The sequence below is a fragment of the Hippichthys cyanospilos genome, chromosome 10, assembly GCF_059441005.1.
Source record: "Hippichthys cyanospilos isolate Australia breed blue-spotted pipefish chromosome 10, RoL_Hcya_1.0, whole genome shotgun sequence".
In the NCBI taxonomy this organism is placed as follows: Eukaryota; Metazoa; Chordata; class Actinopteri; order Syngnathiformes; family Syngnathidae; genus Hippichthys; species Hippichthys cyanospilos.
The window spans coordinates 2,712,501-2,728,637 of record NC_142378.1 but is presented as its reverse complement, the minus strand read 5'-3'; the positions used below and the strand labels follow the sequence as shown (position 1 = coordinate 2,728,637).

Sequence of the window (16,137 nt, the reverse complement as noted above, 5' to 3'; positions counted from 1 at the left end):
GAAAAACTTATTTTGCAAGGGGTGCATCTTTGAAAAAAAAAAGGTTGAGAAGCAGTATGGTTCTAGTTGGAATTAAGGAGTTATCACTTATACAATAAAACAAACATAATCGCTTTGATTAAAATTTCCAAGAATTGCAAAATGACGGAAATTAGAATAGTTTTAAACAACACATCTGCACCTACCTTGGGTCAACAACAAAAATTAACGCGACTAATAAACGTGGTATTTTGTAAGGAAATTTTGGAAAATTGTCATTATTTTTTTTAACTCTTGAGACTATTCTGGAAAATGAAGGAAACGTGCATTAATGCGGGGCGTAAATTATTAAACACATACTCCCACTTTTAACCGAATACATGCTTTTTTTTTTTTTTTTTTTACCTAATGAATTGATGCGTACTTTCAGTGCGGATCTCCTACCTTGCGCGCGAGGGAAGCTGAAGCAGGATCGCGGAGCTTTGGCGGCCACGTGCGCTTTGACGGCCGGCGGATCGCCCGAGCGCTTGGCGCTCAGCTCCTCCTGATGCTGGACGTGATGCTGGTGGTAACCGTGGCCTCCTCCTCCGAAGCCGGCGGCCCCGGCGCGCCGCGCCCACGTGTCCGCCCCGAAGTCGGCGAACATCGGCTGGCACTGGCTCACCATCCCGGACTGCGCCGCCGCGGGGTTCTGCATCGGGAGCCTTTCCGAGTCGGCGCTACCTGAGAGGTGCGACAACGGTTACTTTGGGGGTGTTTTGGGGGGCGAGGCGGGATGCATTGATCGGCACCTCATCGTCGGCGTTCGAAAGGGGGTGGGGGGGCTTTTACGAGTGCGAATCGCGGGGATGTGCGAGGCTGATCGATAGCATCCTCTGTGCTGAGCGAGGATCAGCATCACTTCTCTCTCTCTCTCTCTCTCTCTCTCTGAGTGAACTCTCTCTCTCTTTTTTTTTCGGTTCTGATTGACACCAGATATGTGGACCGGGCTCCAGCGATGACGACGGAGGAGGCTGGGATTTGTGTGTGTGCATGATCTCAAAAAAGTCTGCATTCTTTTTTTATCATGGTATACAAAATTATATATTAAATATTATTGTTAAAACCGGCGTTTTTTAATTAAATTTAGTCATAATAATGAATGAAAGTTTTGTACAATTTTGACTAGTTTTTTACCCTTTAAACCACTCGAAGTCATTTGTGGGTGATTATTAACATTACTGAATGAATACTAAGAATATTCCAACGCATGATCCGCCAATGAACAGATTTTGCCTTTATGAGTTGTAATGCAGCGCCGTCTAGCGACTGAAGCGTCAGAGACCCAAGTTGCGTTCTACGGAGGAGCGAAAGTGCCGAATTTCATTAAATAAATTGAACGTTCAATAATTAAATAAACGTGTCATTAAATAATTAAATGTTTCATTCATTAATGATGAATAATTAAAAGTGTCATTAACGAAATAAATGTGTTGTTTCATCAATTAAATAAAACTATTTAATGAAACAGTTAATTAATGACACATTTAATGAATATATGAATGTAATCAATAAGTGTCGTTATTAAAAAAAAATAGATTCAATAAAAAAAATTGACACATTTAATTAATTCATTAAAAATGTATTTAATTAAAGACACTTTTAGCTGATTAACGAAAAAATTAATTATTTAATGACACTTTTTTTTAATTATTGAATAGTACATTTATTTATTTAATTTTGGCGTTTTCGGTCCATACCATTCATGTGCTATGGGGAAATCTGAAAAGCGGAAAAACAAATGAACGCTATCATTTTTTTTTTTCTTGACAGCCATCTTGAGTTGTTATTAAAAGTACATTCTTAATAGGTTTACCTGCATCGTGGATTGTTTTTTGGTTTGTTTTTATCCCTTCAATCTTCTCCTGTCAGTGCAGTACATTGATGAGTAAAAAGAGTTTTTTTTTTCCCTTTTATTACCTTGGCAAAATAGTTACGGTTTGTACACTTTGATTTCAGCATGCCACAGACGTTATTTACCTGAGGAATACGCCCAAATAAAAAAAAACAATCCCTTTGATTTTCATCAAAAACAAGCAGAAGGATGTGAAATTTTACCATCCGATTTTCACACACGCGAGTAATATTTAAAACCACTTCAAAATATCAGATATCAATATATTGTATGCGCTGAAATTGATCGTCCACTCAGTGGCATGTTATCTTTGTGTTAGTATTATGAGCTAACAACATCATAATGCAATTTTTCACATAATACAAGTACAAGGCTTACCTTGGGTCATGCAAAGATGCGCCTGTTGATTTTTGAGGGTTTTAAGTGAGCAATGGTTTGCAACATCTCTGGATAAGAGTATCTTCATTGTCATAGGGAAAAAACAAGAAATTGAAAATAATGCAACATCTTATGTTAGTAACCTAGCAATAGCATTCTGGGAGGCTACATAGCCTTCCTTGTTCTAAGCTTGCAACTTTTCTGGGGCTATTTTGGAAATTAAACCTAACCCTCAACCTTAATGGATCGAAGGTGGCTATAGTGTTAGCATTTTGGATGGACGCGTGGCTTGGTCTTATTGGCCACATAGCTTTATCCAGAAGCTTCATTTATGTGGGTTAATTTGAGGTTTTGGATAGAAGACCAATAAAATACATAATAAAATAATTTTTCATTTTGTGTTACCATAATTGAAGCTGTTAAAAAACAGCATTTGTTTTTACAGTGTAGCATAGCATTAACATTTGTTAACAATCTGTATTGATTCAGGGATTCGGTTTTATTAAACCGCCAGTGTTTCGAAATGAATTGAAGTTATTAGCGTAGCATTAGCATTTTGGCCCAAAATAAAAATACATTTGCATGGCCGCATAGCTTTGTTAGCCTCTGACCCATATCATTGAATTCAATGCGACCTCTTGTGTGTGCTGCACTGTAATTGGCCAGTGTGTCCTTTTAGAGGGTGTGGCTTAGCAAACGAACAATTCATGTCACATTTTGAAGTGCACTTTCACAGCTTTTTGCAAAAGAAAAAAAAAACAAACAAAAAGTCCCGCTGTTGTGAGGCTTGTTGAGTTATTTGTGGAGCAAGGGTACCCCTCACTGTTATATAAGGCATACTTGGTTGGTAGCCCAAAATAAAAATTTGACGGCAGGAACGTCACAGCATTCCGAAGCCTTTGGCATAAGTGATGGCCTTGAGGAGTCGCTCTCGCAGTTTCTCCTTGGAGGAATATTCCGGAAGGAGCAGAGCGTTGAAACAGGTGTGCGACGTTGGCAGCCTGTGAAAAGAAACGCAAAGTCGCCGAAAGGACGTGCGATGTGGTATGCTTTGGATCAGGAGATGCTTGGCTTCAAAAATTGATAGAAGCTGGAGCTTGAGTGTAGCTTGCTTTGGATCCTGGCATATTTCTTGACCTGTATCACTCATACACAAAAAAAATGATGGTGGTCCATACCTGTCTGAGTCGGAGCCATTTTTGGCGATGATCATTTTGAGCTTGCCGAGCCCACCGACCGGCGCTCTGTCTGTACCCGTGGTGAACTGAAGGAACAGCCTTTTCTGTTCCTCTCCAAATGAATGCAGTGTTTCCCAAAAATCCCTACCAAAAAAAGAAGTCCATAAACAGCTATTATTAGATTTGAATTTTCTAGCTAGCTTGATGCTAGCAGATTATTGGAACCGCCACGAATGTGCTAACAATTAGCACAATACAGTGACGTTGTTATTGCCCTAAGCAAACCGACGCTTGAACACCACTGGTGAAGCAACACAGTCAGATATTCCAACAATACCACAGGCGTATATTTTTACTTACTACCATGAATTCTCAGTCATAATATATAACATGCACCCCAAAAGATTTTAATTTGTATTCAATTATTACATACTCTGCAATGTGCTGCCACCCATTCAGTCCCAAAGACGTTTTTTTTACGTTTACGAGTCAAGACATTCAATCTCAGGTACTGTGTTTGTGTGTTTGGCTAAAGGAGGCTCTAAAGTACTAAACTAAGGTAGTTGAATGTTAACGCGATTGATTACTTACTTGAGTACGGAGAGTAATTGAGTACTTTAGAAAATCATGTAATCAATTATTTTAGTGTTCAATCATACAACATAGTCAATTACTTTAGCACTTAATTAAATAAAGTAGTCTATTTAGTATTTCATTCCCGGACGTAATTGCTTACTTTAATACTTAATTCATGAGGTACCAGTTGAAAAATAAAAGTACCTGGATTTTAATATTTTGGAAAAAAAAAAAAATAAATAAATTATATATATATATATATATATATATATATATATATATATATATATATATATAAAAGGGGATTGAATGAGTTAAAAATGGAAGAAAGTGAAGTGTGCTTGAAAAATTACAGTAATATTGCATTTTACTGATCTGATTGCATATCCGTCAGTCTGTGTTATACTGCCCCCATGTGGCCAAACGCCATCCACAAAATCCCTCCTATCACGGTCCTTTTTGTTGAGTTTTAAGGTCGGAGGACTGGATCAGTAGCACTTACGTTCATTTCAGTGGAGAAACTTAATATGACATGATTAACATAACCACGGCTTTTTTTCGACAGTCAAACTTACTTGATAATTTGCGTGTCCTTGCTATAACCTCCATCGTATTCCACCGTCTTTTCCAAGGCCTCAAAGTCAAGTTTCTGTTTGTTCACGAGAATAGTGGTTTCTTAAAAAGCAAAGACAGCAACAGCCAAACCAAACTGGATTTGGATAGCATGCTTCCTCACCCTGCTTCCACAGATAAGCAGTTCCACTTCCTCGGGCCTGAACAAGTATTTCATGGGGGACTCATTGGTGACCATGAGGAAACCTTTCTTGAAGGCCCGGAACTGCCTCTCCACGCTTGTGTTCAGGATGTAGTCAGTGTAAAGGTCCACAAACTCCTGCCCAAAAAAAAAAAAAAAAAAAAAAAAAATGTTTGTATTGGCTGCTGTGTATGTAATATCAACAACGGCCAGAAGCGGCGCCAAAAAACAAAGATCAAGCACAAACGTATGAACTGTTAAATCATCTCCAAAACATTATTTCGGAAGCAGCCAACCAGTTGATCCACGGACCGGTACCGGTCCGCAGACCGGTGGTTTGGGACCACTGCATTAGAGAGCAAAGGGCAAAATGTTTTTTTGACAACTAAAAAAAAAAAAACTGCCATTAATTCGCTTTCTTCGTTACTTTGCTTTATCTGGGCTCTCGTTATGTTTTCCTATAAAAAAAAAATAAAATACAAAGATAGGTTTTACAAATGGAAATTTAATTTCAATGATTGAACTCTGTCGTTGCTGCAAAAGGTGAACAGCATTATAGCGAGGGAACACTCCATTGTTTGGTGTTTAAATTTACATGGCCATAGCCGGCATATCACCTGTATGGATTAATGGAAGTTCCCTCAGTTTCTTGTTACCTGTCTGTTCTCCTTGGTAACAGGAATGTCTTCCGCCTTCTCCTTCAGGTCGTACAGCACGGGGCTTCCGAAAAGGTCGTTGTGGGAGATCTGGAAGGTGAGAGCCATGTCTGCCTCTATATCCCCATTGTAGTCCAGCAGCTCCTTCAGACCATGGTATAGAACCTGGAACACAAAAACGACGATAATGTAAAAGGCCCCGAAGATTATCAATGGTCTTTACCACTTTTGACCCAGCTCAGGCTTTTTGATGTTTTCGATGTATGATATCAAAGGAAATGGATTCAAAAAAACAAAAACACTGAGGCTAAAATATTGCATAGATTGTCAAAACATGACGACTTCCACTATGCCACACTGCAGTCACTTCAAAATGCTTGCAAACGGGAGGACAAAAGGTACACCCTGTAAGTGTCAGATTTAGCCCATGTCAGGCTCATTTACTGCCATTAAAAATTGGAACACCCAATGTTTTATCATGCAGTTCCCTCGAGTTTTGCATCAATCTTTTAAATGACAACTTGTGAACGAGGTGCAATAGAATTTTTTGTGTTGACACCCAGAAACCACCGGATGGCGCTAGCGACCTACTTATGACATTTGCAAACCTTTCAATGACTTTGATGATTGGCTTAGCCTGGACTCCCATAATGTCTCAAAAGTCAAAATACTCAAATTATGACATCATAAATATTCCTATTTCAGTTTCATAAACTGCCATAGACGTCAAAAGTTCCATTACAACTGGGCTGGCAGATAAGTAAAGCATAGGCAACTGTACTGGATGTGAGTCAGGGAGATCGTAGAAGGTGCCCCGTTTGCCCATGAGCTTCCTGTAGACCACCATGGGGAAGTGAACATCCAGGATGCAGTTGTTGTAGATGGCGAGGCCAAGCACGATGCCCACAAGAGTGTACTGGGCTTCGTTCTCCAGGGAGGACGAGTTGAACCAGAAGAGCTCGGTGTCGTCATCGTACGTGAACATTCCTGCAAGTCAAGCAGGGATTGAGGAGATCAAAATAGCAGGTTCAAGACCGCAATTTACACTGTGATACTCTTACCGATGTCAGGATTGAAAATTTCCTCCAGGACCAGTTGGAAGAACTCCTTGGAGACGCCACCCTCGTCCACGCCTTGCTCGCCCTCGAACTCGACAAAGAGTTGCTTCTTCAGGTCGGACGGGTTCTCCGTGGAGATCATCTCCAGCTGCATCATTGGCGGTAATAGAAAATGGACGACAGGATTTCAATTGGACAGTTGGACATGAATCAAATACACCATAGACTATGACACTAAACTCAACTTTCAAAAGCTCAGCTGGTATAATTCATTTGAATTAAAAGCCCGGTTAAAATAAAACAAAGAGCTCCTAAACATTTTTTTTCAGAAGTAAAAATTCAATATTTTGCCTAAAATCTATTTGATAAGTGAAATATTTTTCATGCAGTTAATATCTTCAAAATCAGATTTTGTCACTTGCTGTCGATTGAAAATGGCATCGCATGTGCTCAACTGTTTCCTGGGTTTGGTCATGTGACATTTGTAAGCTGAACCGTGATTGGTTGTCGGCTCAGCCCATAATGTGTTTTTAAAACTATCAGTTGTACATGAACAATGTTTTAGTGATTAATTAGAACAAATATTAAGTTTTCAGGGCTGAAAATAAGTTTTGATAAACTGGAATATACGTCTAAGAACCAGTCTATGAATTTGTGTCCACTGCAGTGGACATTTGTTTTTGCTCTATCTTTGTCGACTCATCTGAGCTACCTTAATAAGTCCTAGTGTCCCCAGGAAAGGACATTCTTGCCTTTCTAATGATGCCTCATGTGTTGGGCTTTGCTTGTTGAGACAAAATGACGGAGACAATTTAAAGGACCGTCCAAATAAACAACGGCAGTGACTCACTCTGACAAGCGCGTCATCGATGATGTGATCTCGCCGCACTTTGAGCTTGAGGTAAGGGCTAGGCTGCTGTCCCTGCACCATGCTGTAGAGGGCAGTAAGGCGACGCTCGCTGTACATCCTGATCCGATTGTCGTAGTACAGCCCCTGATTCTTGGTGTATACGTTGAGAACGAAGGGACAAGTCTGGAAGGAGAACTTGGTTTCTGCGTCCACCTTGAAAAAGGTGAAGTCTTTGTCCATCTCCACCACGTCGTTCAGGGACTCGTTGACAAAGTCCTCGAACGGGATGAGGGGCTTCCTGCAGTCGATCGGCCGGACCCCGAGTTCTTTCTCCAGTAGGTCCACCTGAGGACCCTTCTTGTAGAGCCGTTCCTCGCCGAGAAGCTCGTGCAGGCTGAGCTCGTCCGAGTCGGACGCGTCGCCCTCGTCCTCATCGTTGTGCTCCGTGTCCACGTCGCCGCCCACCATGCTGGCGTAGAAGACCACCTTGAGACACTTGCAGGCGGCCACCACCGTCTCATCTTCGTTGACCAGGTGCTCGCCGTTGTACTCCTGGCTGATCACAGTGTAAGTTATCAGCTGCTGGAAGGTCTCCATAATGCGGCGAATGTGCGGGACTTCATATCCGGACCACAGCTTGCAGAGACGGTTCTGGGCGGCCACCGGGAGCTTGCTCATGGCCTTGCACAACTGCGGCAGCGCCAGATCCAGGTACTCTGGACTGTGAAGGTTTCCGTTCTCCATCAGGATGACGAAAATATTCAGGTAGTCCGGATCGCTCTCGTACACCTCCAGGTACTCCAGGTCCAGCTCCACGTTGGGAGCGAGGTAGACGAGCGCGTTGACCAAAGCGGACTCGGCCCGCTCGATGGTCTGAAGTCGCTGGTAGACGCGCCGCACTGACTCGATGTCCACGGTGACCTCGTGGGAGGTGCCGGGTTCCGAGGACTCGGGTCCATCCTTGCGGAAACTTTTTATCAGGGAACCGGCGTTGGAGAACACCCGGCCCACGACACGGATGAGGGCGGAGTAGTCGCCTTCCTCTTCGCACACACTTAGAATCATACAAAGTGTGTTCTCTGTGAGGTAATGGACATCTGGAGACCAACAAAAAAGGACAATCAATTTTTCAGCTTCTGTGTGTGTGTATGTACTATAATCAACAACAACAAAATATTTTACTTGAAATGTAAAGTACCTGAGAAGTCTTCCTTGAGATCCAGAGCCTGAATATCAGATTCTGGCTGCGACCTTTTCACATCGCACAGCTTGGCCTTGATCCTGCACAGCTCCAGCGCTCGGACCGCCGCCGTGTTTTTATCCAGCGGTTGGAAACGGCGACACGAGGCGCAAAACTCATTGTCACAGTCGACATTACCACAGCCGTCGGTTAACTGCCGAAAGTAGCGCTCAATGAGATTCTTTGCCGCTGATCTGTTCCTGCGGCCAAAGATATTTTTGCACCATATTTACTCAGATTACTATAAATCTGTATTTTAAGAAGTAACATTTTGATTACAATGCGAGATGACTTACATTCGGGTGGATTATAAAACCTTCAATAGGTCCAGAGGACAATAACCCTGAAAAAAAAAGTTACACACGGCTCGTACATTTTGAGATCTGGGAATTTGATAGAAACTCATCACGTTGCAAATATAAAAAACAAACAAAATATGTTGGGAAAAAAAGTCTCATTGTTAGTAGTTTGAGTCTCTTTGTAACAGTTAATACTCAAAATTATTTCTTCCAGGAACAACAATTATTTTTGGACACTCCCGCAAACAACAATTAACGGTTAGTCAAATCTAACAAAGTTTACAATGTTTGTTTATTATTCACACACGTCAACAACAACATGCTCAACTTCACCCCCACCCCTCCCAACCCGTGACGTCACGCTGGCAACTTGACATTTTCTTCGACTTTCTACCGGCACAAACACGACTAAAAAAAAAGTCAACTGTAACCACGCGCTCACTTTAGTTCAACACTCACATTGCAACTCACACATGCAGTGACAAAAAAAGATCTTTGACAGGCAATAAAAGTGCTTTTGTGTGCCCGTGACGCTGCAAAAAAATACACTTTAGCGGCATGCCGTCCACTCACTGTTTATTTTCCTCGCTACGTTATTTTTTAAACAAAACGAAATTATTTCTACATAAGCACAGCCAAATATAAAGTAGTATTAAAAGTGACAACAACTTCAAGGTGAGCTATTTTTTGTTAACAAATCACAACAAAAATCTCCATCTTGTCATAGCGAGAGTGACAGTATCCCAGCATGCAACGCGAAGACTCCCCAACTAACTTGGACGCCTTCGTCATCTGTTTATGTGTATTTCATGGAGTTAATATTTTCAAAACCGAGATACACAATTAATTTTGTATATCTTTTATGCAATTTATTCGCAACTATTTGATCACGCTGACGAAACGGTCACGTTCATTCGAATTTTCTTAGTCACGTTTATTTTTGTTTTGATTTTTTTACGATCTTAATTATTCATAATATCATCAAACCTATGTTGGAAATGCGTTTTTAATATAGATAAAAATAATGTAATTAAAAAACATATTTTGTAGTTTGGCCACTGCTGCAGTTTCCGTTACTGTCGCTTGGGATCGCTGTAAGCACACATTTTGATTGTCATAAAAAGTGCTTACAAATAGCAGAGAAATTATAGGCCACACTGCATACATTTTATGATTAGATACATATCTCCACAGTACATATATTCAACCTGATTATGCACACAGTGAAACATTTTCCACTTATGATTGCAATGGCCAAAAATCAATCTCCTTCACCCTGCGGCTCCTTTCATTATCTTTTCACGATGATACATTAGAGCGTATTGAAAGTCATTAGGCCATGATTTCACTCCCAATTAAGGTGGTTTTAATATCATTAAAGGCTTTCCAGTAGTCTGAGGAAAACCATCATTCATGAATCCTGATATTACTTTTGGCAAGCACTGTGTGTTTTTTTTTAAATTCATATTTAAACCAATTGGCCATATATGGCCATTTATGGCCATATATTTCAAATGTTGTGCTTATATTCCCTTTTGAGTTCATTTGTCGTTATAAAGCACATTTTCTACTTCTCAGTTGCAGTGATATTTGATTTGAACAGAATGTCTTGCCAGTAATATATTATTAATGCCAAGGCTTCTCTGCTGGCCTAAACACTATCAGAAGCAGTGACCTACATTTACAATCTAAATTCAAATTTGTGACACTGTATTCATTTATTCCCAGCAGCAGTCTATTCCTTTCATTTTGTATCATTTCTCACTCCGCTATTAATGACACTCGGAATATATTTGAAATTCTAATTGATCGGAATTCAAATTGATCCTCGCGGGGCCGAATGGTTGGTTGGTCATAACAAAATGCGTTAGCTTTGATTAGCAAAACACGCTCTCTGGCGAATACGGTTTGTATTTGATTTAGGCTTTTTCTTATCTTATTTTCAACTGGAACAACTTGACTATTTTTTCTCCCCATCCTGATTTCTCAAGGCCGGAATGTTATCTTACACACCTCACTCATCCATCTTGGGGATATTTGGAATTCTTCTCCAAGAGCTCATCCATTTTTATTATATATGTTTGTTCGGATTTACTTTTGACGAACGCCTTGGAAAAGCTGATGGCTTTTTGTAATCTAATGTTTTTATTGAATTGAATCCAGTTGTCTTTTGGTGATGACTTCCAACGGCATCAGGCTGTAATTTTACAACATGGCGTTGTTGCATATCGGGGAAATACCTGGAATAGTCCAGCTTTATTTGATGGGATGGATGCCCAGGAGACTCGTCGTTTTATTCCGTCTTATTATTCCAGCTGTGCGCAAGTGTTGAAGCAAGTAGCCTGTGACCCAAAATCCTCAGGTTTGATTTCCCATCTGGAAAAAATGTCATTGGGGGAAAAAGTTTCACCAAATGTCGCAGTTTACAGTCAGATGTCGCTGGAGCACAGTGTTTGTTTTGCATTTTTTATGCCAGTTAAATTTTCTAGGAAAATTACAGTTCTGATGACATTCAGCGAGCATTATTTATTAACTTTACTTATGATTTGCCAGTTTGTTTTGATACGATGAGATTTTAAGTCATATGTTGTTGTCCACGTGCTTTATTTGGCTACTAAACACATTTTAAATGATAAATAGCTAATGTTTTTAGGTACTTACCAATGATGGCCACAGTTCAACCTCGGCATGGATGAATTCAATTTCCAATTCAAGTGGTGCCTTGAGATATGAGTATTAATATCCCATAGAACATTAGTGTCCAAACCTGGTGCTTTAAGGCCTCCTGCCTGCATGTTTTTCTTTTTTTAAATATATTTCCATTCTCCAAGACACCTGATTCAAATGATCAGAATTGTGATTAGGCTTGCCGATAAGATGATCATTTGAATCAGGTGTGTGGGAGGGTAGAAACTTCAAAAACATGCAGAACGGCGGCCCACGAGGAGCGAGTTTGGACAAACCATTGAATATTTACCTAATAAAATGAATAGCAATGTAGGTGCCAGCCAACCCCCCCCCCCCCCATTTTTTAAAAAATAAATAGTACTGTATAATATTGAATTACATACAACATACGATAAAATGTGAAAAAAATGCCACTTTTTTCAAACTTTTTGACTCAAGGGTCACAAAGGCTTCTAAAAATTTGACAAAAGGGCTAATTTGATAACAGGTGGATGGAGTGTTTTGATAATACATTTAATAAGAGAAAAAAATGTGTATATTTAGAAAACTCATGCTTTAACTTCAATAGAAAATTAACAACAGCATTACCACAGTGTTATTCAAGTCCCACGTATTTAACTATTTATTAGAATTACACTTTCGACAACTAAAAATGAAATGAACAGTTTTTTTTTCCTGCGAGGAGTTACTGTTTTAAAGCACTAATAGGATATTATTTTCACTCTCCTGACTGATCATTTCAGTTCATGTTCAGCAGGTTAGATTAAAAATCTTAATGGTTTGCATATGGCCCCCGGGCCCTAGTTCGCCCAGTCCTGTCAAAGCTGCTGGTGACAATCAACCAGAGCTCTTCTGTTTTCTGAGTTCAGTCACACATTTGCAAACTGAGTCGTAATTTGTCATGAAATTAGCCCTGAGCAACCGTGAGGTCATTTTAAATTGACAGAGGGATATTTTTTCTTTTAAAAAACGTATATTTTGCAGTTCAATTCATATTTATGTAAAACTTTTTTTTAACTTTATTTTTAACGGGGATGAAACCTCTTTGAAGCCCTTCATTGATTTGCACACTAATCCAAAATGCTTCAATCAGCAAGAGTTGAGTTCACAGCCACTAAACAGCACTTGTGTCTAAACCAAAATCAAAACAATCAACTCATGTCACAAATAAATCGTAAATCCACTTTGTCGTATCTCAAGGCACCAGTCTTTCCTACGAGGGTCACGTAACTCAACAACCTCAAATTAAATCCTCATTTTTTTTGTGCTTCCAACTCCTTCGTTTCCTCCTCCACCTTGCCTCGAAAAAAATGAACTCCTGTTCCCCGGCCCAGTTAACTTCCTGTGGACAAGAACATAACTCCAGGAATACAGCGTGGCAGTCGCGGGGGCAGCAGGGCTGGGCTCCGGCGGGGCTTACGTCTCACGTTTCCAGCCGAGAGCGTAGATCTACACAAGCTACTGCTAGCCGGCTAGCTAATTGTAGTCCACGGTGATGCTAGCTAGCCAGCCGCATCCAGGTAGTTTGTAAATCGACAAACCGGGGCGGGGTAAAATCAGCATCCTTCCCGAAGTGGAAAAAAAAGAGGTGACAAGCCCCAAATAAGCTAAAAGTTGTCCTCCGGGCGGGCGGAGTGAGGACATGGATGAAAAGGAGCTGTTTCGGCGAGGTAATTAAAAAAAAAAAAAGAAAACGCGGAGGGGAAAAGAATGATCACCTAGCCGCTAACGCGAGCTGTTTTTCCCGCCGCGCGAGAGAAAAGTTGTGGCGTCGCTTCCCAAGCCCTTCCCCAAAAATAAGAAGTCTTCGTCGGCCATGGCGAGCCGCGAAGGAGCCAAAGTCAAACTGAGGCCGCGGAAGAAGAAAAAGAGCAAAAAGGAGAATAAAACCCGAAGCGTTCATCCAAACATCCCCGGCGAGGAGGACGATAACCCCAACCGCCACTACGCCGACAACAAAATCAAAACCACCAAGTACACGGTGCTCTCCTTCCTGCCCAAGAATCTTTTCGAGCAGTTCCACCGCTTCGCCAATGTTTACTTTGTCTTCATCGCGCTGCTCAACTTCGTGCCGGTGGTCAACGCCTTCCAACCGGAGCTCGCCCTTGCCCCGGTGGTCTTCATCCTCTCGGTCACGGCCATCAAAGACCTTTGGGAGGATTACCGGAGACACAGGTCCGACACGGAGATCAACCACATGGACTGCCTTGTTTACAGCAGGCGAGTAATACAAAGTCTCCTGACAGAGTTAACATAAGTTTTGAACCCGGTTTGAAAAGCATTTACACCGAGAACTGATTTCACTTGCGTCCGGCGTAACAACTAAAAGCAGACTCATCGTTTGCTTTGAACTCTGCGTTCCACTAATTGACCAAAGTCTGTGGATTTGTCACTCGGGATGTCCAAACTATGGATCGGGGGCCATTTGTTGTCAGACATTTTTTTCAGCGGCCCATGGCATACGGTAGAATAAAATTGACATTTGAAAGGGTTAGCGTTAGCCTAGGACACGTGATCATTCTCTTTTTACTTCCCTCGCCAAAACAGCTACTTTTTTTATTTTGTAACTATTTAATGTGGTAGTCAAGCTAGGTATGCACAAGCTATCAATAGCAATTTTTTGCACAAGCTATGAATACGTTAGCATTGAAAGATTCACCAGTTGTATTGTCATATGCATTGTAAAAACACAGCAAAGAAATTCTTATTGTGTTCACTTACATTTCACACAATAGAGCAAAGAATATGTAGGCAATAAAAACATTAATAGGGAAATAAGGCCAGTGATACAGTAATGAAGCACGAATAGGGGAATAGACTCGCTTTCTGAATCTATTATGGGGTAGATGGAATGAAATAAACTATATGAGGATTGTAGTGCAAAATATTATTTCGTTAGAAGCTTTCCTGCACTGTGCAGGATTTGTAACGTGCATGAAATGTCCGGTGTCCTCAAGCGTCCTCCACTTGTGTTTGTGGGGCGTTCCCGCTCTTCTAAAAAACGTGGCTGTGGCACACGTAATACAGAGCACAATTCACACCGCTCAAAAGGTTCTGTGTTTTTACTTTTTAGGCTTAAGTCCACCTCGTATGCGACTCCATCCAGGTGATGGCGGCGCATACGTGGCAGGCGGCTCGCAGGAAGTTCCCGCTTCTGTCCAAAAGTGCTAATATTTACAAAAAAGTTTAGATAATGGAAGCATTGATGTTTGAGCCCGTCCTCCCTTTTTGAGAGATTTCGCCCGGTGGGGGGGTTGTGAGTAAACGTGCACTTGAAGCATCCAGTGAAGTTTACAATGAGTAAACACTTGGCTCTTGAAAATAGAACTCCAGATGAACTAAACAACCTCTCGCTTAGTCTCCACCTAGAAGAAAACTGTGTGGTCTTTAGACTGGGCTACTTTGTCAGTGAACTCTATCTGAACTTTCACATGTTCCTCATTTTATTAGATAAAACTAGACACAAAATGGTATGCCGAAATCATAATCGTGATAATCATTATACCGTAATGATTAGTGAAGAACTTTATTACTAAAAGAAAGGACCACATTTAAAGCATTATATAAATATAGAAATGGTATTTATCGGCAAAGAAATTAAACATTTTTGCGACAGTATAATATATTCATTCACCCATTATCTAGAGCCGCTTATCTTCACAAGGGTCGCAGGCTTGCTGGTGCCTATCTCAGCTGACATCTGGCAGTAGGCGGGGGACATCCTCAACAGATTGCCAGCCAATTGCAGGGCACACAAAGACCAACAACCGTCCATGCACCCAATCACACATAAGAACAATTAAGCATGTCCAATACACCTGCCATGCATGTTTTTGAAGTGTTGGAGGAAGTGCGTGGAGCGAACCCACTCGGGCTCGGGGAGAACATGCAAACTCCACACAGGAAGGCCGGAACCAGCTGGTGTACAAACTCAGGTCCCTTAACTGTGAGGCGAATGTGCTAACCAGTGCTCCATTATTTTCAATATAAGAAGTGAGCAGACTGAACCAATGTCCGAGTCCATCCTTGTTCACTCATAGAAATATTACCAGAACGGAGAGGTTCATGTAAAGGTTATGATGTCTCCAGTTGATTCTGTTAACAGTAACAAAGTATGAAAATGTCTGCACCAGTTAGGGAACACGACAAGGTATTCCATTTATCTTGTTTATCAATTGTGGTCAGTAACGTGACTGAAAAAGAATACTTGCCTGTAGGAATTTTTATCTCTTCATCCTACATGCGTTGCTCTCAAACTTTCTCACGTTTACTCACAGGCTAAATCGCTCAAACGGGAGGACGAGTGCATGAACTAATACATTTCCCAGGACATTAATTTTTTTGCATTTCTGCAAACCTTCCTACTAGTGTTATCGATTTGGGAAAAAAATTAGTATTGAACTTCTCTTGTTTTAACAATCAAAAATCCTCTTACGTGAACTCTATTTATGTTTCGTCCAAATCATTCGCTAGTCCCACAGTGACGGTGGTGTACAGTGCGGTTAGCCTAGACAACAAAAGTCATGTGCTCTTCTGATCAACAAGAGTAAATTCATTGGTCACGCTGCATTTTTCTCAGCTGAGGGC

At 41.0% G+C, this 16,137-nt stretch overlaps 3 protein-coding genes and 1 long non-coding RNA gene across 6 annotated transcripts in view; 2 read left to right on the top strand and 2 right to left on the bottom strand.

Moving 5' to 3' along the window:
- glis1b (GLIS family zinc finger 1b) overlaps positions 1-872 on the bottom strand; it is a 90,149-nt gene extending 89,277 nt beyond the window's left edge. The window contains exons 1-2 of the mRNA XM_088425016.1: positions 771-872; positions 424-702 (exon numbers count right to left, since the gene is read on the bottom strand). Of these exons, the coding sequence (XP_088281142.1) occupies positions 424-676 (253 nt within the window). The 5' untranslated portion in view covers positions 677-702; positions 771-872. The remainder of the gene's footprint in view (positions 1-423; positions 703-770) is intronic.
- LOC148416605 (uncharacterized) lies at positions 437-5,898 on the top strand. Its single transcript, XR_015866922.1, has 2 exons — positions 437-709; positions 5,464-5,898. It is a non-coding gene; the product is annotated as an uncharacterized LOC148416605 (long non-coding RNA).
- ube3a (ubiquitin protein ligase E3A) lies at positions 1,934-11,884 on the bottom strand. 3 transcript variants are annotated; one of them, XM_088425018.1, is made up of 12 exons: positions 11,524-11,884; positions 11,103-11,238; positions 8,860-8,906; positions 8,522-8,763; positions 7,324-8,420; positions 6,477-6,621; positions 6,197-6,402; positions 5,416-5,580; positions 4,742-4,897; positions 4,581-4,654; positions 3,430-3,573; positions 1,934-3,252 (listed from the first exon to the last, which is right to left on the bottom strand). In XM_088425018.1, coding segments are annotated over exons 3-12 (2,352 nt in total). In that variant the 5' UTR covers positions 8,862-8,906; positions 11,103-11,238; positions 11,524-11,884; the 3' UTR covers positions 1,934-3,131. The 3 variants fall into 3 exon arrangements, with proteins under 3 accessions (XP_088281144.1, XP_088281143.1, XP_088281145.1); XM_088425017.1 differs by having other exon boundaries at positions 11,103-11,884; XM_088425019.1 differs by lacking the exons at positions 11,103-11,238; positions 11,524-11,884 and adding an exon at positions 9,436-9,723.
- Positions 11,885-13,170: 1,286 nt separating this feature from the next.
- The window catches only part of atp10a (ATPase phospholipid transporting 10A), a 27,865-nt gene continuing 24,898 nt past the window's right edge, over positions 13,171-16,137 (top strand). The window contains exon 1 of the mRNA XM_088425024.1: positions 13,171-13,770. Within this exon, the coding sequence (XP_088281150.1) occupies positions 13,367-13,770 (404 nt within the window). The 5' untranslated portion in view covers positions 13,171-13,366. The remainder of the gene's footprint in view (positions 13,771-16,137) is intronic.

Bases quoted from the DNA above. Each gene is read 5' to 3' on its own strand.
- ube3a (XM_088425017.1), bottom strand. The intron at 5,581-6,196 runs GTACAGTTGCCT...TTTGTGTTCCAG, and splicing joins ATCTCCCTGACTCACATCCA to GTTCTATACCATGGTCTGAA. The intron at 3,253-3,429 runs GTATGGACCACC...TTCTTTTCACAG, and splicing joins AATGGCTCCGACTCAGACAG to GCTGCCAACGTCGCACACCT.